General features: G+C 41.8%; 1 protein-coding gene across 1 annotated transcript in view; it reads right to left on the bottom strand.

Moving 5' to 3' along the window:
• Positions 1-23,811, bottom strand: part of nampt1 (nicotinamide phosphoribosyltransferase 1) — a 34,737-nt gene that overhangs the window by 5,756 nt on the left and 5,170 nt on the right. The window contains exons 2-7 of the mRNA XM_084049622.1: positions 17,416-17,581; positions 14,573-14,676; positions 12,539-12,667; positions 5,979-6,137; positions 3,842-3,978; positions 1,273-1,498 (exon numbers count right to left, since the gene is read on the bottom strand). Coding sequence (XP_083905748.1) covers positions 1,273-1,498; positions 3,842-3,978; positions 5,979-6,137; positions 12,539-12,667; positions 14,573-14,676; positions 17,416-17,581 — 921 coding nt within the window. The remainder of the gene's footprint in view (positions 1-1,272; positions 1,499-3,841; positions 3,979-5,978; positions 6,138-12,538; positions 12,668-14,572; positions 14,677-17,415; positions 17,582-23,811) is intronic.

Raw genomic sequence — 23,811 nt, 5'->3', positions numbered from 1 at the left:
ATGACGAAAGATTTGTATCGACTACCCTTTTTCACTAAAAACTAAGCTATGATGACTACAACTATGACTAAATATACTGACAATTTCGTCAACAAATAGAAAGTAGACTAAAATGTTTGGGAGGGACTAGTGGAGAAGCGATGCAGTAGAACCAAGACAAGTCATCATGGGTGTGCGTGGGTGTCACAGACCGAAAATAGCAAGCTCACAACGTGTCGCAGCGCGACACGTTGTGAACTTTTAGATTTGCTATTTTCGGCATGCAGCTAAGTGAAAACCTGCCATTTTGATGGCATCACAGCCCGGAAAAAAATATATTTTAGTAAACTAAATCAACTGTAGATTTAGTCAACTAAAACTAGACTGAAAGTAAAAAATTTCAGGTGACTAAAATATAACTAAAACTAAACAGAATTTTATTCAAAAGACTATGACTGAAACTAAATCAAAATTAGCTGTTAAAATCAACACTGGTCCAACCATTCGGTCCCATATGATCCCGAGTTGAGCAGAGCCGAATGGCATTTCGGACCGACCAACGGTTTCCTAGAACCGGAAAAATGCAAATATCTGTATCTGTCGGCCTACGGGTTTGAGAAAGAGGCAGAAATTCTCTGTGTGTTCAGGAGCTTGTAGTTCTCTCTGATTGGCCAAGCCAAAACGTCTGCTTCACGGATGGGCGGAGCGTCAGGTCACGTTTATGCCGCTATGCCAGTATAAGTCCCTGACTAGCTAACCCTGCACAGCAGCTTAACCGAGCTTTGCATTGCATTCGTGCCGCATAGCAGTATAAATGGAACGACTTGCATTGTTCTCGACATGCATTTTGTCCCATGGTGTCCTAGTTTTTATTTCCTCGGTAGTAGCATCCTCTGCCCCCCAGCCCCCACCCCTCCCTTTTCTGTACATATACATTTTGCTGCTACTGAGCTTTTACCGATATGTATTGTATTGTATGTATTATTATGTATGTATTGTATGTCCTACCGATGAATTGAGTACAATGGAACAAGATCTTAGTGCTTATTGTGTTAAAAGGTAAGGAAAACGCAGATTTTAGCTAGCAGTGGCGTAGCAAAGAATATTTCATTTCTGGCAGTCAAAGAGTTAACAATCTTGTAATAAAGTATTCAATCAATCAATTGGATTTTAGAACATGCTCGCCTATAATGTTATGCCCAAAACATGGATGCCAGGCTCAAAGTGGCTAAAGGTGCCTTGCTCAGAATGCTGCTCAGAATGCCCAGCATGGAGGGGGGTCTGACTCCCTACCTTCAGGACTGTGTCTAGAGGGTTTCCAGAGTCTGGTCGGACCACCAGGGGGGCGTCTGCCTTGCGCATTTCTATGAGACTCCTCAGGTCTTCACCCCAGATCTTCTCACAGGCGTTATAGATGTCGTAGCTGTCACTGACGATGGACACGGGAACGCTGGGGAACTGCTTTATTATGTGCTCGAAGGCATCCTTCTCATGATCCTTACCCCATGCTGTGATGGTACTGGAGGGGGAGAGAAAGAGAGAGCGCGAGAGAGAGATATCAATTACCTGCCAAATGTAATGCAACAGCAGGACTAGGGGCCGGTAAATATGTACAAAATCTATATTTTTGACCAAATACCTTGATATTGATATTCTGACGCTAATATTGTGATTTTGAGCGTGTTTTCCAAAATAACCATCTACAAGCTCACAACCCATCACAACGTGTTGTGAGCTTGTAGAACAGCTATTTTTGAACACTTTTGAAAGCACAAAATAGCACTTAAAGATCCACTGTTTGAAAAGACAAATAGTGATTAAAAATCTGATTTATAGCCTGGAAGACTAAAAGACACATTTGAGAAGGAGAAATAGGAGGAGGAAAAAAGAGGGACTGAAGTAGGAAGTAAGATAAGATGCAAAGTAATAAAACAGAACAGCATCACCAGAAGGAGAGAACAGTAGCAGTTAATTTACTGTAGTAGTAATATTCTAAAGTTTCCAGGAGGGGGCAGTATGGACCAGATGTTCTACTGAAGGAGACAGTCTGAACCAGAACTCTGAGTCAGCAAAAATAACTTTCTTTATAGAAATACTTTTTAAAAAACCATTTCTCCTTCATTAGCAAGTTTGACCAACAATAGCAGCAACAGCAGATTAAATAGTTGACTAATTACTCTTTTTTTTAAGGTGTTTTTGTTGTTTTTCTTTTAAATCATTTGAATTGATCCGTGTGAGTGTTGTCTCTAATGTTTCTGCCCTTCATCAATACATGTTCCTCCATTCACAAAGTCAAATGATATGTGACCACAGCTATGCTCAGGGTCCCCCTGGCCCGGTCCATTTCATGGAAATATGTACAGAATAGAGGATATGCGCATGCTTAAAGTGAATGGCACATCGAGTGGCAAAGAAACATGCAAAATGAGTTTAACATTGTTTAATGTTGTTGAATGCAATCAGATATGACTTTTCTGTTTGGATGCATGGGCTGTCAAGGCCAGAAAGTATTTTTTTGACACTCAGTAGGCATTCCTGCATAACTTCCGGGTTTGATGATGATGTCACACGCATATCCTCTATATATTGAATGTAATTAATATGCATTTCAGGTAAGTTAGCACGTCTGCAGTGTGGAAGTGGAATTTCACTGAGACTCCGCCCACTGAGGTGAGGACCAAACACAGTGGTTGATTACATAACGGTTGCCATGACAATGAACCCCCCCCACACACACAGGTATGGGAATGAGTGGTGTACTGGAGCAGCACTAAGTGTTCTGGTGGCAGTAAACAGGCATCTTTATGTGTGTGCGATTTTATGAGAGAGAGAATAAACTGGCAGAGTGCCATAAAACATTAGGCAGGAAGAAGGAACATGGAGAGAGAAAAATAAAGGAGCAAATAGTCAGAACAGAGAAGAGGAACTAAAGACAAAAGACGTAGGTTGCATTCTTCAGTCAATCGTTCACTATTACATCTTTTAGCACTGTATGTGTAGAAGAGAGACCATTATTAGATCTATATGCAGAGAGAGCAACATATGTATACAGCAACAAATGCAGCGTATGATCATCAGTGTGAATTATGAAACTCAATGATTGCACTCAAGACATACAGTATACTTAGTTAAGTCACCCAGGGGCCTATAAAGGACCCCCTCTTTTTTTGGGGGGGATTTATTTTTGGCCTTTTTTATACCTTTAATATGGATAGGACAGTACGCTGACAGGAAATGGGGAGAGAGATGGGGAGTGACACGCAACAAAGGCCGTCGGGATTGGGTCTCAAATATGTTTGCTGAATGTTCGCCCCCAGAACAAGGAACGCCAAGATTCATGTATGCTTGTGTGGGCGGCCATAGTGGAATGGGTAGAGAGGCTGCCTATCTGGGGAACAGAAGGTCCCAGGTTCGATTCCCGGCCCCGGCAATGTGTCGCAAGACACACACACACAGACAAAATTGGTCAGGCGGAATCCCTGCTCTGGGCAAGGTTGTCCGCAGGCAGGGGCATAAAAATACAGCTCTGAAAAAATGACCACACAGGGAAAAAAACTGAGCAAAACTAAATCGTTCAAATTAAACGGAAAGAGGGCGATTTGAATTAAGTGGGGAATGAGAGAGGTGGGTTTTGAGGGTGGTTTTAAACCTGGTGAGGGTGGGGACAGCTTTGATGTGTTAAATAAACACTCTGGATTTTACAGTGTAGACTACAGGAATTGTTACCAGTTACCACCTGTATGCAATCAATAACATCCATCCAACGTGCACAGTATGTGTGTACATGCGCAACCTCCATGTAGTGCGTGTGTGTGTGTGTGTGTGTGTGTGTGTGTGTGTGTGTGTGTGTGTGTGTGTGTACCTGTGCTCTGCAGCAGGGACAGAAAAACCAGGCACAGGGTCTTTAGTGCCGTAGTATTTCTTAATGACGCCAATACCAGCTACCGTGTCTGTGCCCTTAAAGTTGACCAAGTGGGCAGAGGCTCCTATACCAGCAGTCTGGACAAGAGAAGAGAGAGGGACAGAAACACGTTTCCTTTAGCACCAAGTCAGTCTGGATTTCTAGATTAATGTGACGTATCGATTTCCTCCGGTGGCTTTGACTTGAGGCCAGATAATAGTTTGATGTTGACTCTTGAATAACCTCTCGTCACTGTAACAGATAGGTGTTCATAGATTTTTACGTCCCCCCCTAGAGAATAGTTTATTCAAACTATTCAACTTTTATCTCTTCTATTCATGACATTCACGTTCCGATCACTGGAGACAAGGATACTATTACATTTGACCCCCCCCCCCCCCACACACACACTTTTTAAATCAACTGTCTCGCGTTCTTTCATAAACATCAAAGAAGTGTTTAACTGAATGCTTTCCCATTTGTTCTCAAGTTGTCATTTATCTAAAACGCTTTGAACAGCAACACTTCAGCAATCAACTATACTGAATTATTTTTAACTTGAATTTATTTATCTAACAACTGTTGAGATGTGAAGATCGCATGCCTTGTATAATGTTGTTCTCCAACTTGTTAGGCCTGTGGAACCGATATTATGGTGTTGTGTATCCCAAAACGTCCATGTTTAGATTACCATCAACACAAGTTCCATGAACTAAATTATATTTATACCCTACAAAAAAAGAACAACAGGATCCAGGAACCCAGTTAAATGATTGAGTTAGGAACTAAATGTACGTCACCATAGTACAATGACGTACGGTATATTAGTCTTAAAAACCCAAACTAGAAATCTAAACCAGTGTCAGATAACTGAAAAGGGGAGGAGGGAACTTTTGATTTGCGTATGAGCAAAAAGAACAGACCTACAAGCTAACTGCATATAGCATTGTGAAGTGCTAGTCGCGAAAAAAAGAACGTATCTACAAATTAAGGTACATAACTGCACTGTATCACGGTAGTAATGATCGGCCTGTTAAGGCATATCGTGGAGACATTTTAGATCTAACAGTCATATCGCACAAACTTAATATATATAATCAAAAAAATATTTTTATATAGGCCATTATTCTTCTGCACATGTGGTTACCACAAGCTTGCAGGGTAGAGCAAATTAAATTAATTGCATCGCCTTTACGTCAAATAAAGTATGTATATTGTCAAGAATGGCCAGCACGGGCTGTCTCCGGTATGCCACTGTGTTTGTTTATCAGTCCACCGAACGTAACTTTATTAAAGTTTGGAGGAAGACGCTTCAGAACTTGTAGGAGTCACAGGCATGCAGTATGAATAAAGTAAATCACCAGTCATGTTGGATTACACTGTCGCCGAGTCACTATAAAAAGTGTTACTCAACACGCTCGTTGACGTCATCAAGTGTCCTTCCGTGTGTGGACGACGGGCGAGAAAAATATGAAGGAAAATATGTTAACCCATTAAGACCTGGTCACTTTAGATTTCTTTGGGCTATTCAAAAATAGCAGATATACAAGCTCATAGCGCGGCACCGAGTGCCGCGCTATGAACTTGTAGATCTGCTAATTTTGAAAAATTGTTAGGATTTAGATGTTTTTTAGACGCTGCCTCAGGTCTTAATGGGTTAAAAGGACAGGGAACTGACTGACGGCAATAATTTATTTCCCCCCATTACAAGTCGGAATTGTGTGGAGAGAGAAGAGGAGTGGAAACGGTGAAACAAAAACATATGATTGATTGACGCTTCACTTCCGTCACTGGTGCGCTGAAAAAAAAGTTGAAGCCAGCTGAACTTTGTTTTGTAGCTTTTGTAGCCCGTCATGCTATGACAATTGCCGGGCGTCAGTTTGTATCTTAATGTCGCTGGCTTCCACTGAAAACGATTTGTAGCCTACCGCTTTGGCACTGCTAGTGTGAACAAAGGACACAAGTGTCCATGAGACACTTAACCCCTAAGAGCCCCTCCCCCCCTGAGCACCCATCTGCTGGGTGAATGCAGAAAAGAAATGTCCCCTCCCCCCATGGTCCAGTAAACAGTCTCACTACTGTGTCCTGCTGTGAATACCTCTTGTGAAGACACTCCTCTGTAGCCGAAGTCGTGCAGTTTATACTCCAGACCCTCCAACTTCCCAGATGTCTCCAGGAGGTACTTCGCCAGAATCCTCTTCTGCTCTCTGGAGTTGGTTGCTACAGTGATGGGGTACCAGATCTGCACCAGGATGGTCTGACGATGGAGCCAAGAAGATGCAGGGGAGGAGAGGTTGAAATATAGGTGATTACATAAAAGCCAGCAGAACAATAATACAAAAATTATAACCATTTTTTTGTATTGCACCATTCATACTTAGAAGCTCAATGGGGGATTTACAAGCAACTCCTGGACAAAGTTAATACAGCCCAGAAACAGTAGCGTGAGGCCTCTGGCAGGGGACAGGAGGCCTGTGGCTATGTTCATGCCAAATCAACTTGAAAAGGGCAAGTCAATATTATTACAGCATGTGTGCGTGTGCGTATGGGCATGGTTAAGTTGTGCATGCCAGGTATGTGTGCATGTGTGTCAATGGAAACGGCCATAGACCAGACACTAAGCCTGGGTGACATATAACAACAGTCAACATACCATAATGGTACAATTCAATCTACTCAATAAATACTGTATGACACACAGTGAAACAGCCTTCATCAGATCCAATGGAACAGCAGAATCCCATGAGGTTGAGTCCATACTCTGAGGGCTTATCTTGCTCAAGCACATGAACCCTAGCATCCCTATTCTGGGCATGTTATAATAGGTGAACCTTTCGCGAAAATAGGCAAACACTATTTTCGTCAAAGAGATTTGTTATCGATGGAAAAAAGGAAGGGGCACAATATTGATCCCTGAGGGACACCTGTCAAAGAAGTGCAGTAGATGGTTTAAGTCAGTGGTTCCCAAACCCTTTAGCTTGAGACCCGAAAGGTAAATTTGACCCAAAATCATTTTTTCCAAGGTTTTAAATAACAAAATGCCATGAAATTTCTTTTACATTTATGTTTTCATACCAATTATCATTAAAATATTAGTGTTTTGACAGTTATTTTGGGGCCCACTTGCTATATCCTCACGGCCCACAGGTTGCTGTGTGAAGATTCAGGATGAGGTATTGTTGCTTTATTTGGGAGGAAACCGTGTCTCTTCCAGCGCACGCATTCGCACTCACACTCTCTCTCTCACACACACACACACACACACACACACACACACACACAGTGTAGTGCACTGAGCAGGTCACATGTTTCCTGATGCGCTCATCACTATCATGTGACTGCCAGAGAAATACACACACACACACACACACACAGGCACACATTCACTGAAAGAGGCTGGGAAAGACAGGCAGACACAGAAACACACATTCCATATACACACTCCCTGATGCATGCAAGGTCATGCTGGCTCTGCCTTGCCGCTACATTGATTTTAACATCAATATTTGTGTGTGTGTAGTGTGTGTGTGTGTGTGTGTGTGTGTGTGTATGTGTGTATGTGTGTGTGTGTGTATGTGTGTATGTGTGTGTGTATATATATATATATATATATATACATATATATATATATATATATACATATATATATATATATATATATATATATATATATATATATATATATATATATATATATATATATATATATATATATATATATATATATATATATATATATATATATATATATATATATATATATATATATATATATATATATATAGAAAGCATCCGTGTCATTTCAGTTATATATAAAACAAAAAATATATATACACACACACACACACACACACACACACACACATATATACTGTACACACATCCACACACATGTGTATACATATTTATACACACACAATGTTTTGTGGCATCATCATAATGCGACAAACCAAGAATGCCAGTGGCAGGGGGTGGGGAGGGGCTGTACGCATGTGCACGCACACCCACACACACAGTCCCACATTGGTCAATGTCCCAGAACAAAATGGAGCGCCATAAGCAATGACAGAGAAGGACATAAAGAAGGAGAGGGAGGGGGGGGGGGGCAGAGAAAAGAGGAGGACTGAAGGAGGAAAGCAGAAGTGAGAGCAGGAAAACTGTGCACAGAGAGAGAGAGAGAAATGAGGATAGATGAGATGATAAAAGAAGAAAGAAAAGGAATGAGGGGGGAAGAAAAAAGGGTAAGACAGAGAGGGAGACAGAGAGAATAGAGAGAGCTAGACAGCGGGAAGAGAGAGGGAGGGAGGATGAGAGAAAGACAGAGCATGTGTGAGTGTGAGTGTGAGTGTGAGTGTGTGTGTGTGTGTGTGTGTGAGAATGTGAGTGTGAGTGTGTGTGAGACCTGGTGACGTAGAGCCACTATCCAAGGACACTGGGCTGAGTTAGGTCTATTTTTATGTCCGCTGTGTGTGTGTGTTTAGTGTGTATATATTTATATCCCTCATGAAGAATTCTGTGTGTGTGTGTGTGTGTATGTGTGCGAGAGAGTGAGTGTTAAATCACATCTGAGGGACAGCAGGGTGCCTGTTTTGTATGTGCACGGTTTGACTGGATGTGAGGATTCTGTCTGCAATGATATGAGGTGTGAAGAATGTGTGTGTGTGTGTGTGTGTGTGTGTGTGTGTGTGTGTGTGTGTGTGTGTGTGTGTGTGTGTGTGTGTGTGTGTGTTTTGTCTCATCTGGTTGGCATTTACCGTGGAGTGTGTGTGTGTGTACGCAAGTGTGCATGTGTACTTATTTTCATCAGACCCAGTTAAATGACTTCCTGTGAGCTTGTGCATTTGAGTGTGCATACATTATTTTACAGTGTACTCAAAGTACATGGACCATGAAGAATGAAAGTGTGTATGTTGCATTGTGAGTAGTATGTGTATATGCTTTGGTTTGTGTGTGCGTGTGTCACACTTGCATTCCCTGTGTTCACGTAACAGAGTGTGACCTATGACTTCCAGATCTCCCTGGTATTGTTGTGCACTCAACGTGACATTGTATTATGAAAAAGAACAATTAGACTGCCTTCTTTTTTTTATCATCACCTTCCATAGCGTCCCAACTTTTCAACAAGATTCGGCGTTTGTAATAAATACTGTCAAATCTGCACTGATTATAATAGGTATAAGATATAGGTATAAGGGAGCGAGAGACAGAGAGACAGATGACATTTATTAGATTCTATGATGCAACTTCACCAATCGAATCTCAGATTAAGAGAATCATGTTTCTGTAGATTAAACCCAGAGAGAGAGAGAGGGAGGGAGGGAGAGAGACGGAGAGAGGAAGAGAAATGATGTGTGTCATCGTAAAGTGTGTTAAATACTGCTGAGTCACGACTGACAGAAGTGAGTTTGACCAGAGCCCTTCAAGTCCTCTCTCTATCAACTCTGAAGTCTGATGATGCACAGCTGAGAAGGATTATTTTTTCAATTCCGGCTGGAGGACCTGTGTTGTGATGTCACTCTTCTTCTCTGTGACCATGCTGTCTTATGTCAAGGCGGAGGAAAAAAAACTATAAAATTGCCCGAAATATTAAACTTTAACTCGTAAACTGCCAGGGTTTTTCAAAAATAGTACTCAAAAACTGCCAGCAGTTTACATGGTAAAACATGGTAAAAAAAAATGTTATCTGCTGGTTCTTTGTGAAGAACGGAAAAACGGAAAAACCCAAAAAATAAAGAATAATTTTAGATTTTTTCAAATATCACAATAATATCATTTTAACTCATTGAGTGCCATTTACGTGTTTCACGTGTTTTATTGCTATGGTGCAACGTGCCATTAACGTGTTTCACGTTTTTTTTTTAGAACCCAAGATATCATTATCTGAAGATGTGCAGCTCCATCCACTCCTTGTTTAACTTATAACTTAAAAAGGCTGTATCTCGCTTCCTAAGCACATTTTTTTTACTTTGAAAAAATGTAAAAATAAAAATCATAATGGCCAGAAATAGATAATAATAATTTGGGCACTCAATGAGTTAACCACATTAACCATTATTTTATAATTTGGCTATTAAAAATATTGCAGATATACATGCTTAGATCTGCTATCTTTGAAAAATTGTAAACATTTGTGCAAATCTTTGAATACATATACATATATTTTTAAAGCAAACATTTTTAACTCAAATGCTTCTGGGGGTCCCCGGAACAACACATTTGACATGAAAAGGTTTGAGCACAACTGATATCGCAACATCAGTTTTTCAGAAAACTTTTAGGAGATAATTTTAGAAGACATTTTGTAAAATCAGCCTCAGGTCTTAATGGGGTAAGAACAAACGTTATTCCTATGTGAAGTCACTAAGCAGTAATTGATGGTTTGAGGGGGAACTATACCCTCCAACGCTGGAGATATCTGACGATATCCGGCATCACATGAAGAACCATTACATCTGTACGCAAATGTAAACTCAGTTAACTTGGCAGACACCGCCTGGCTGGCTCCGACTAATCCCGGAAACAATTGCTTTTCAGTGAACAGTACATTGGCTAGGTCAAGTATTTGATTTTCTTGAATAACTCATTTACGCTTAATTCTGTCAATATCTTTCGCAAACGAACATACACACTGGTGTGTATTTTTGTTTGAGTGTGGGTGTACTTACGAGTGAGTATATGTGTGTGTGAGCCAGTATAATTGATTTTTGTATTGTTATTGTGTGTCTGTGTGGGTGTGTGTCGGAGATTTGTTGGTATTTATGAACAAAGCCTTCGAGTTATTTATTTTGGTGTGGGTGGGGGATGGGGGGGGGGGGGCACGCCATTAGAAGTAAACAAACTTACGTAGTTACGTGGGCAGTCTCTGTCTGTGGGCTTTCCGCAGTACTATTTACTGCTCAATGCTCAGATCCGGCCTACTGTATCTTGTAATTTGCAAACACACACACTTAACCCACTGAGACCTGAAGCCGATTCTACATGTCTCCTAAATCTCAACAGTTTTCTGAAAAAAGTATGTTTCTATATCAGTGGTGCTCAATCTTTTTCATGTCAAGGACCCCCAAAATTATATGTATTTGGCCGCGGACCCCCATCAAAATATTTTGTTCCAGGGACCCCCAGAAGCAAAGATTTGAGTTAAATATGTTCGCTTTTAAAAAATATATATTCAAAGATTTGCACACATTTTCACGATTTTTCAAAAATAGCAGATCTACAAGCTCGTGCCGCGCTATGAGCTTGTATATCTGCTATTTTTGTATAGCCCAAAGTGTAAAATAATGCTTTTTAGCTCAAATCTAAAAATGACACAGTTCCAGGTCTTAATGGGTTAAATGTCACTTCCACACAGACTGGGGGGACGGGGGACGGTGAACCGGGCAACCTTCCGATTCCAAGACGGCCTTTCTACCCCTTCAGCTATGGCCGCACCTGATGCACGCAGACAGACAGTTTCCGTATCCCCCCTAAACAGGATGTCTAGCAAAGTGCAGAATGACTAGCCCGAGCGAGAAAAGAAAGAAACTAACGTACAAACGTACGACAATTGAGATCGAATGGAACGAATGAATGTTCTAACCTTCGGATGTTCGGGCCCAGTCCTAGTTTGTGAGTGATTACACCGTATGTAGCATGTGTGTGTGTGTGTGTGTGTGTGTGTGTGTGTGTGTGTGTGTGTGTGTGTGTGTGCGCACACGCACGTGCGTGTGTCTGCCTGCGAGTGAGTATAGTTTATTGTTAAGTTATCTGTTGTTGTGCAATAAAAATAAAAGTAAACCTCTTTTACTCTTTGCTGCTGCTGCTGCTCTTTCCCCTGGGGGATTAATAAACTGTTATCCTCGTATCCTATCCTATCCAATTAAGTGAAAGAAAGGCAGAACAACACTAAAAGGAACAAAGAATGCTGGGCTCATTTTGGGCTCCTAAACTGATCTGATCTATTTGATTTTTTTCAAGGTTGATTCAAGATTCAAGAGATTTATTGTCACGAGGATGTACGAGTACATGCACTGTGAAAAACCTAGGTTGGGGTGCTTCATAATAAAAACAATACATAAATAACAATACTAAACACATAATACTAACATTAGCATGGCATCGCCAGATTAATTTCACAATGTAGATTTTTAGTCTGGAACCTGCATTTCCAAGGGGCGGATTAAAAAAAAATGCCTCTGGTGATAAACCTGTCTCATATTTGCATACTGGTTCCTGATTGGTGCCCCACAACTTCGGGGGCAGGGAAATCCAATCACAACCAAGTGGGCAAGTCTAATCTGCCGAGGGCTACTTTTAATTTGTTTTGCACTGGCAGAATCGTCAGCCCTAAAAGCCATTTCTAAAATAAGGTTAAAAACAGTTATAAAACCCAGATCAGCATACAAGGCTATAATACAACAGGTGTTTATCATCTTTTCTGCAGTGAACCCATCAAAAATCTGATCATCCCATTCCCAGTTTTCTCATGCAAGTCTGAACAACAACAACGCATCTACCTAATTACACAATACTGTTTAAACACTGAAACACCTGTTATTTTTGTTGTATCTTTGACTATTTTTGCCCGATTGTTCATCGTCATTGGTGACATGCCCAGAATAAGGACACTAGGGTTGTGGTTCAGTGCGTAATGTAGACATTATGTAAAACGTGTGTTACCTCCACCCAGTTGGTGAGCCAGTAACACTCTGGGTCTGTGCTCTCCACGGTGAACAGAACGTTGCCTCGAGGAATCACACTGCCTTCAGGAACAGCCTTGATCTCTATGGGCAGGTGGCCATTGTATTTCTGGGAATCACACATAAACAAGAACACAAAGAAATGCACACAGACATACACATTTTAGTTCAGGGGTTATTTGCACTAAGATAACACAAGATTCAAAGCCTTTGTTTATCACATAGGCCAGACTCCGTCAGACTGCAACATGTAATGTCAATACATACTGTATATATACATAGTAAAATATACAAGTAGGTAATTAAATAAATATAAGTTATAATACGGTTCAAGGTACTTGAAGAAGTGAGTCATACACTGTATTAGTAAGTAAGAAATTGTAAAACCTAGTGTGGTGCAAGTATTCCGCCAGACCAGTTCAGTCTCAGCGCACCACCGAGACGGAACTGGTCAGTGCCCCGAAACTAAACGTAAGAAAGATATAGGCAACCACAATCACATAATAATGTAGTTGTGTTTTCCATGATGTATGCAACATCAACCCAACACACGCCCTACACCCTCACAGGAAAACATGCACTGGGGCTGAAGGATCACCATATCGTTATCTACATATGACCATGCATGATATTAACGTTGCAAAACGGCATGATGCACACTGCCCCGTGCGCCCTGCATGTGCGGCTAAATTTGTAATCACAAATTTCACGCACCGAGTGTTTAACTGATTACCTGCCAAAGACGTATATATACGTCTTTTAATAATCAGCTGTTGTCCGCCAAAGACGTATATATACGTCTTTGAAAAAAAAATGTTTTGAATTTTTTTATAATTTCAACCCTTGTCGAATTACGAACAGATTAGGAGCTAAAAATGTTCGAAGATTTGCTGCTCCATTCACTTCAATGTTAAAATTCAAACGGACAAACAATTCACTTTGTTTTTTGGTTTAAAACTACTGGTTTTGAGCTATATTGAAACATCAAACAACACATGTCAACGAGGTCAAAATTACCTCGTTGACATTTGTGAAACCACACCTGAATCTCATCTGTGATTAGAAACCATCTGGGGATCAATCATACTGGAGGAAAAAAATCTGTGGCTACGCGAACAGGTACCAAAATCATGGCAAAACCCTGGCAGAGGCTACAGACTGTTCTGAAAAAACTCTGGCAGGCATTGTGTTAATAGCTTATTTCAATTTCAGCTCATTTAAGCCCCCTTTCCCTTCAAGACTATTTAACTCTAGTACGGGTGGGCGTGTGCAAGCACTTGCCGTCTGTCCTGCGGCTCCCTACTTGCTCACTCGCATCTCATTGCAAATGAATTGCTAAATGACGTGTGAAAATACCTGAATGCAGCAAGCAGCTTACAACAATTCACTGTTTAAACGTTGGTTCCTTATGTCAGAGATGCAAAACAGCAGTACTGACATTTGTTTATTGAACAATCAGTGAGTTCCATGACCATTGCAAAGCTTAGCATATTCGTCAAGTCGGATGAAAGTTAACCTTTGACTTCCGGTCGTCAGTTCAAAATAAGAGCGATTTGTAAAGGCACAGCAAAGTAAATGTTTGACTATGAAATTGTGTCCATATTGTGAAGCCCTGACATGCAGTGCACGCACGTACTACACTCCCTCTTCCCTCTTATACCTACAGTATAACATGGCCTGTGGCGAGTGACCAACAGGCCATGTTATAGATATAAGATCCCTGTTAACAGTAGCCTATGACTGGGAACATGGGTCGCGTGACTTTCTGTTGTTGTCTTTGACCATTGGTGAATGTGGTCAGATGTGAATGACTTTGGTTTTATGATCAAAAGCTGTTTAGGGAGATCGCAAACTCAATCTAGCCACTAAATTCAATATGAAGGTAATCTAATTGAAGGCTTGCTTTCTGTGTGTGTGTGTGTGTGTGTGTGTGTGTGTGTGTGTGTGTGTGTGTGTGTGTGTGTGTGTGTGTGTGTGTGTGTGTGTGTGTGTGTGTGTGTGTGTGTGTTCTGACCTCTAAGATGTAGGTCCAGCCTTTCTCGTTGAAGACATCATCCTGAAAGTGTTCTCTGTACACTTCCTTTGCTTCCTGGATCTTCTCTGGAGTAACAACCTTACCTGGAGGAGAGGAGAGCCAGCGTTATATTACACACACATTTTAGGACAGGAGAACAGTGGAGGAAGGAAGAGAGGAGAGGGAAAAGAAGATTAATGGAGGACAGTGGGAGAGAGGGGGGGGGTAGAGAAGACTAAGGCGGGTACGGGGGTGAGGAAGAAGAGGAGAGGTAGGGGTGGAGGGGGGGGGGGCACAGCAGAGGAAAAGGAGGGGAAGGATAGTGGTGGTTTATTTGTATAGCACATTTCAACAACAAGGCAATTCAATGTGCTTTACATAAAGCATTAAGCAAAAGAAACACGTTATTATAACAGGGTGTTTGAATTCAGTAAAAAGGAAACGTTAAACACATTTCTCCTTAATAGGAAACGCCTATTCAGGACAGAGCAACGAGAAACAGAGAAGAGAGAAGAAAAATAGGTGAAGTGTAGAAAGGAGAGAGGGGAGAAATTGTATTGGTATTCAAGGACACGCACCAGCTTTTGCCACCGGGTCGTAGTAGTAACTTGGTGACGCCCCCCCTTCTGTGACACACGCAGAACTGCCTCTCACATGAGCGGACCGCGTTAAATAACTTCCAAACCCCTGCATTACCAGGTATCTCCGTGGCGTGCACCGTTAAGCATCAGCTCAGGCCCAGGGATCGAATCCCTCTCCCGACGTTGTTATTTATCTTACCTAGTGTGTCGCAAATTATTTTACTCCACTGGGCTTCCATCGAGTGGGATCACTCTGCCCACGGCAACGGCAGCGAGCGAGCCGTTAGGCGAGCAAGGCGCCATGCCGAACGTTGCCAAGGCCACTAGAGCCGACTCAGCGCCGTTCGAGTTATGTATCGATAGGGACAGAATCGTAAATTACCCCCCCCCCCCCCAGGCAGTGCCAGCACCAAGCACTATTTTCCATCAGTGCTATCCTCCTGGAATGAGACGCATGACTAGGGGCGAAGCAGTTCCGCGTGCGTCACAGAAGGGAGCGTGTTACTACAACCCGGTGAGAAAGCAGGGCTCGCTTCAAGGGCACGTTACCAATATGTAGGAGCAATATGTTTAACACGTTGTTAGAAAATAAAATAACACTCATAAAATATATATTGAGAACAGGGTTCATTTAGATTTATCCCCATATTGTAGATAACGGAGGAATGAATGTATTGCCATATTGGATAAGCTTGGTAGCAAGCTGATAGCAGTAATTTATGGAATTAACGCTACTGACATGAGGTGAGGATGGTGCTTGTTTTTATAGCGAGCAAGCTAATCACAACTCCAGCTAAGCTAGCTATCTGGCTAAAGCTTATAGTTTATCACCAGAATTATTTATTTAAAGTCTAGGTCTAGTCTGTCATACAGTAATTAGTGGGCTATCAGTGCACCTCTGTGATTTTATTATTGTGCTGACCATCTCCTAATTTTGATAAATCTATATTATTTACGTATTTACGTTATGCCAGTATTTTATGCGTGTACCAAGTTAATAGTTATCCCGTATGCATAGGGGCAGGGTAAGGGTAGGTAACCTGTAGCTCTAGAGCCGTGTGGCAAAATTGTTGCAAAATCCACATAGAAGTTTTATTTTCATCCAAGAGAAAAAAACACTATCCAGGCCATCATATCGGTAATCTGTGAAATATTCCCCTCAAAGTCGGTATCATTCTCAAAAATCGACTGACACCCGAGATAAAAAAAACAACAGAGATACAAAGAGTGAGACAGAGAGTGGAACACTAATCTAGTGTCCATTAGTTATCAAATTAGTTTAGAAAATAGACTTTCCCTCATACACTGACAAGGCATCCCTTGTCCAAACTCGAAACACGCACAGGAACATACACACACACATACAAATGCACGTGAGAATGCACCCGCGACCCTTTCGGGTCACAGACCAGCAACTGAGAAGCCGTGCTTTGGCCTAATCTTTGAGTTCAGAGGGAGAAGCCGTTCAACAGGCAGCTGAACGTTCTTCTTCTATGGATGGTCAAAGAGCAGCTGTTGTTTTGTCCTCTTCGCCTTTCTCTTCTCATCCCTGGTTCTATGCAAGCCCCCAGAAGCGAGAGGGAGTAGTGGACATGCGCATGTCCAAGCGCATTGGACATGCTGGCCAATCATAGGTACTGCAGCTTATTATGGCTGGGACCAGACACATGAACGGTTTCGACCTATGGGCTCGACTCACAAGCTTGCACACGGAGGTGAAGCGTGACGTAAAACGCGTCACATAGGCCCTAAATAGGGCCCGCCTGTCACATGTATGGTGAGCAACTCCATACAAGTGGATGGGTGGGGATTTCCAGCGCCCTCTTTTTAACTCTATGGTTCTATGTCTCCACAGCACCTCAGCTTAACACCATAAAATCCATTTAAGAGACAAGATGGAGTGACACAATCAGTCTCTTTAAACTCATATCTTTGCCCCCCCCCCCCTCTCATCCAGTTTAAAGGCAGGTCTCTAAAGGTTCCAATTTAAATCACCAGTTTCCGCTTGAAAGCCAAACCAGACTTAAACGTCACTAGTTGAGTGTCCTTTTCTGGCAGAAAGTAGATATGTTTGGCACTTGGGACACGATTTCTAACAATAATGAACATTTATTTTTAGATTTGTGCTAGAACTCGTTTCAGTTGGCTCCGAGTACAAGCGGACCGCATGTAGAATTCTCCTGGACCAATTGCCTGTGAAAATAAGGAAAGGAAACACTTCTTTAGCTGGGGTACAGTTTGGTTGGTGTAGCAGACCCTTACCTTTGAGGTATTTGTGAAGGATGTACTGCAGACCATAGAAGACGGTTTCGTCGTACTTGACTTTCCTATTCTTGGTGGGGTGACTGGGGTCTGTCCTCCTCTCGCGGCACTCAAAGTAGGAGTACACTTTACTTGTGTTGGGAGGGTACTGCTTGTAATGTGTTACCTAGGGAGGGCAGAACACATACAGTACACACTTTAGCATCAACAAATAAAGAGGTCTGCACTCTGCACTCTAATTTAGCAGGGCATAGAAAAACAGCACACAGACGTTTCAGCCTAAGGCCTTCCTCAGTTTATACGTGTGTAGAATATAGTATAACAAATAGGCATATAACTGTGCATAATATAATAAACAAACATAATAGAATAATACTTGTCCATAACCGGGGATGCGCGCGGTGCATGCCCCAACTACATGCAGAGTTGGGACTGTGAACGCACATCCCATAGCCCATGGCAGAAATGCTATGAAAAATGCTTAGTTAATCCCTGCATATGCCAACGTGCAATTTCAGATTGAATCGTCAACCAAGTGAGGATAAAAAATTGATGAGGACAGAGTTTTGTATATCTTATCGTAGGATGTAAAGTACAGCACAAACTGTGCAGCACAGTTCTGACTTGAATTCTTGAACAGTAATAACTTCCATGATATGGACAGCTATAGGCACTGGGAGATGCTCAATGCACTAGCTCAGGATTCAGGAGAAATATGAAAACTAGCTTTTTAGCAAGCTAGGCCTCAGGCAAGGCCTAAGGCGTTTGTGCTTTCTCTGGACTTAATTCCATTTGACTGCGGTTTGAATACCTACGATCCTTTGTTACACAAGAGGAGATTGTCTACGTGTCTCTAGTTCAAGGAAGTTGAGTTGTGGTTAATTGCCAAATGCCATTTTTTCTAAAAGAGATTTGAAAACCCATCTTATTTACAAAATGCGAGCCTTAATCACTTTCAAGAAGAGATTTCTCAGACATGTATTGAGAGATCTGTGACTATTATTTGGCACCACGTAGTCGCATACACAATTCTCGGTCACAAAGCTTTTCTGTCTCTGTTACAAGGCAGGAAACAAAGATTTTGTAGCTTAGTTTTAATTTCTCACTCAAGAGGAGATTTCTCTATTCTTCAGGCAGTGGAACCACTTTTGTAAAAAGGCTAATTTCTCCTCTCTTTTAGAGTAGGGAGTCTCAAAAACTCTTACAGGAAGGAAACGTCTCCTCACACAACTGGGACACAGTTTGTTTCATGACGATACATTCACACACAGAACACAATTATTAAATAATACTTCCTTATCTGCCTGTGACACGTTCTTAACAACACATTGGGAATACAATACAACCATGGAGTGCCAAAACCGTATATATACGTTTTTTGAAAGAAAAAAAAATTGAATTTTTTTTTTCTTTTTTTTTCTCCTTCACAGCACCAGGAGATATCATTTTCCGAAGATTTAGACTCCAATCCACTTCCTGGTTAACTTATGACTTCAAAAGCCTGTATCTCGGCTCCTCAAAAATGGTTAAAAATCCTGGCACTCAGTGTACTCTGTTTTTAAAAACACCTGGCACCCCATGTGTTAAAATATGTTTTACACAAGCTTTTGTGTCTGTATCCAATAGTGGACACTATCCCTGTTCTTTTTTCTTCATCAAGGCAGACCGCAGGAAAGCGTTAGAGAGACAGCATAGGGAACACAGTGGGAAGGACTTGGTGGGATTGGTCTCAAGGTCATCGAGGGTGAGTGACATTCCAGAAGCAACACCATCACTGAACACTCCGTGTGTGGGTGTGTCTGTGTGTTTCTGGTTAGTTCTTCACCCACAATCAGCTGACCGATGGCATCACAGTGGTTACTGTGATACGACAGCTTGAGAAACCTCTATCAACCTAAGACGACATGTCCAGACCTGCCCTGCACCCACACGCGCACACACCAGATGGCCACATGCAAACACTAACAATGCAGGCAGACTGCACACAATAATGGACACACACACAGACAGACATTGAATAAACACACATTAAACACACAGGGTTAATTGTAGCCGTCCACCAACCAATTAAACAAACTGCAGGGATTTCCATAGCGACCTGTGGGTCATTTGAGGATTCAGCCGTGAAACCACAGCAGCAAAGGACAAATTGCCCCACATAAAACTCTAAATGCCCCTGATGATAAAACTGCAGCACATATATATCCTCCTAATATTTCCACTGAAATTATACTCAGGTTTACCTGTTCAGATTAAGAACATCATTTAAATGGTCATGGAAAACACTAATGTTATTTTAATTATTAGGCTATGCATAATTTTATTTTACTCACTGCTCAAAGCCTGCAGATCTGCACTGCTATCCTTTCCCAGTTTACTATGTAGCCATTGAGATTGGGCTAATTTGGTTCTTCTTTTTTTTCTATTTTTTAGATTTGGATAGAAACAGTGAACAGAGAAAGGAAGGGCAGGAGAGAGACAGGATTCGAACCTGGTCCAGCTGCATGAAGGACTAGTCTTTAGCCTTATTTATGTGGTATGCACTCTTACCACGGGAGCCAGCCTTGTTGTTTGGTTAATCTTCTCTGAATTCAAAAAGCCAAAATGTAAATTACATTTGCCAGTGACTTCTAAAACAATGGTCTCCCAGTGTGCCAAATTTGAGGAAACTGCTTTTGCTCACCCAGTTACTGCACTGACCACATCAAGACATCATCACAATGCTCTTAAATGTGAACTGCATGTTGCATGCCGTCCCCACTCCACTGTAAAGTCTGACAAAGAAATTATCTTTGAAATGGCTTGTACAACAAAATATAAAGTGGAAGTCCTAAGTAATATGTCCTAAGTGTTAAAACTCGACTGATCGTGTCACTGAGTGTAAATAACAGATTTTCAACTGAAGAACAAAGCATGGTACTGTGACGCAGTAGAAATTAGGTTTTAGGCTGCGTTTGAGGGCAAGACCAAATCTCTCACACACATACCCATCCCACACACACACACACATTCTCAAGGAGAAGGAACTCTAGGAAACCAGTGGGATAACGGCCTGTGAAACTGGCCTTGATGTTGTATGTTAAATTAACAAGCTGTACAGCCCGGTCAATGTCAACGTGTTATACTGCATCTTCAAGGGAATAATGCCTTGGATTTTTTGTTAAAACGTAAAAGCTCTTCATTTTGATCTCAAAGTGCACCTTGCAGAGACATGCATTTAACTCCACGAGTGTTTTCATCCTGGGGTGGAGAGTCACAAAATCGCAAATCTCAGATCTACAAGCTCACGATGCGTCACAATGTGAGCTTGTAGATCTGCAATTTTTCGGGGAACGTTCCCACCAGAATACGGATGCTACAGTAGGGTGCCAGTGGTTAACAAAAGTGCCATTTTAAGATTTTAAGCATATTTGTATTATTGTGATATCGTAAATCGCAATTATTTTGGCCACAATAATCGTGACATTAAATTTTCATATCGTCCCAACTCTTTTTGGCATGTGTTTATAAATAGAGTTAGAGTCAGACAGAGTTGAGGTAAATGTCATGCTACTTAGTTTCACTAACCCTCTGTCCAGTGTCCATACCTCAGAGCTTTAAACTCAAAATAGAGCCAGCACACACAGACACACTTTGGTCCAGTACACATACAACACTGTCATGTTGCCACAACAGATACACAGTAGTACACACAGGCATTTATTTAACACACAGGACCATACACACACATATTACTGTAATTAGGGTGAGATAACGACGCAGGCACACAGCTGTACATGGCAAGCGTCTGTGTTTAAGCAGTATTGACTTAAAAGATGAAGAAATGCAGGAAATTGAGAAGAATCCCTGCACTTTTATCTTCTGTACTGCCAAAACATAATTGGCGCAAAAGTGTATTATTGGGTATTGTTAGGGAGCAATTGTGGTTGTATGTGATATCTGAACCCAATGTTGACATTTAGCGTGTGCACTCACTCACACTCACACACACCATGGCTGAGCGATGTTTGTGTTTGTAAGACGGACACATGCATATACCTGTGGTTCTTTTGTGTTTAGACCACTGGTTCTCAATGCGGGGTCTGGGAACCCCCTTGGGGTACTTGAGGGGCTTCCAGGGGGTCCCCAGCTAAACAAATGATAGTTAGGAATGAAACAGACTCTTAAGTACAAATAGAACCAAGTGGGCCTGTTCAATTTGTACATATCTGAGAGTTAAATAAACACTGACTATTTAACAGTCAAGGTTGAGGTCCCAGACATAAAAATGTCAGTGAATGTGTATACGCACAGTTATGTTAACCATGCCAATGTGAGCACTGTATGTATGCAGACTGTGACGCGTGCGTGCCTATGTACAATGTGTGTGTTTTCAGATAAAGGAGCGGCATGGCAGAGCTTCCCTGACAGACAAAGACATTCAGGTACATTGATTGTTTTCACATCTACCAGTGAACAAACTAAAAGCCTCTGCTTGCCCCGACAGTAACTCTGGCTCCAGAGTCCATACAGAGTAGACGGTGTCAATGCAGGACAGGTCTCCCTTCACACACAAATCATAAACATAAACACAACATAAAGACTCGAGTCAGGTTAATTACACATAGCCTACATGTGATGCTGCCATAGTGGCTGATATATATGGCTCTAAATGAAATATTTGAATCTTACTTTGGTGAATTATTTATTTTCCCCCTTAGATTATTGGAAGATAGGAAAATGAGGATATGTTGAATTTTGTCCTATCACTCATTAAATGTTGTGTCTGTCTTTTGGCTGGCTTGGCTTGGCCTACCACCACCCACGCACGCACGCGCGCGCACGCGCGCGCACGCACACACACACACACACACACACACACACACACACACACACACACACACACACACACACACACACACACACACACACACACACACACACACACACACACACACACACACACACACACACACACACACACACACACACACACACACACACACACACACACACACACACACACACACACACACACACACACACACACACACACACACAAGCCATTTTCAATTACTATCATGAACATTAACAACATAAGGAATACTGTATTTGCATAATTTTGAGTGGAGTGAAGATAGACTCAAACTCCTGAGAGCTGAAAACGGTGATAATTTCTGAAACAAAACCCACGTTGGGTGGTCTGGCACATGGCTTGTTAATCTACTCTGGCAAATAATAAAGCAGCAGCCAATCAGTAGCTAACATTAAGTGACATGGCAAACTGCAATTCAATATACACACACCTCAACTACCTTTGTTCAAATCAATCAGCCACTCTGAAGTAAACTAATCTTCAGCCTGTTTGTAAACAGTGTTGTCAGTCCCTCACGGTAGTCTTGTGCTCCACAATCAACTGACGCTTTGCATAGTGAGGCGTTTTAGATTGTAAATCAGTTCTTTTTTGGCATGTGAGTGACTCCCTCTAAGCTTATGACGGTACCACCACTCTCCCTATTGCACTGAAAACATTGTTACATTATTTTGTTCACAGTTTGAGTTTGACTACCGTTTCTGTTCTGGGTGCACTTGGTAAGGTCGATTGTATTTACTCATTTGATTGGTCCTGTAAGCGCAATACGTATGTATATACATCACATAGTATATGAGTAGCTTTAGGCAGAATCACAGACAGAAGCTATTCTTTGTTAAGGAAAGAGTGGCTGGCTAGTCTCTGAAAATTACCAGCCAAAGAGGAAATCTACACACCATTGGTGGCTATGGTGGCCATAGCTGAATGGTAGAGGAGCCGTCTGGGAAACAGAAAGTCAGCCTGCGTCCCGGCCCCAGCTACAGTACGTGTCCCTGACCAAGACACTTAACCCCCAACTGAAATCCGACCCCTCATCCAATCATCATGACCATCAGAGGCAGAGCAGCCATCAGCTGGGTGAAGCTGAAACTGAATTTCCCCTGCTGGACCAGATATTAATACAACAGAGCCACATGTGGACATATCCACACAGACTCTAGACACAGACATACGGGAACAATCAGACAAAAGACACATCTGAAAACACCATCGACTCAATGACAGAGACACGCTGACACAATAACAAGATAGTAGTGATATCAGAGATGTTGGCGGCACTCAGAATAGAGCTCAACAAGTCAGGTTACATACAGAACCAAATTCCAACTGACTGGCCAAGATGGTTAATTTAAGTTGCCTGAATAACAACTACACATCCCGACGGCCTGACTCATGAACTGACTGACTGGCTCGCTGAATCCTTCCCAACTGACTGATTGTTTGGGTACATTCTAACTACAGAGTATACTAACTGACTGACTGGCTGACTGACCCAACTTAACAACTGACAGGCTAGCTGGTTCAGGCAGTCTGTTGGCTGGATC

The sequence above is a fragment of the Gymnoscopelus microlampas genome (assembly GCF_963454915.1).
Source record: "Gymnoscopelus microlampas genome assembly, chromosome: 23".
In the NCBI taxonomy this organism is placed as follows: Eukaryota; Metazoa; Chordata; class Actinopteri; order Myctophiformes; family Myctophidae; genus Gymnoscopelus; species Gymnoscopelus microlampas.
Note: the sequence above shows the minus strand (reverse complement) of the source record. Positions and strands in the feature narration are given on the sequence as shown.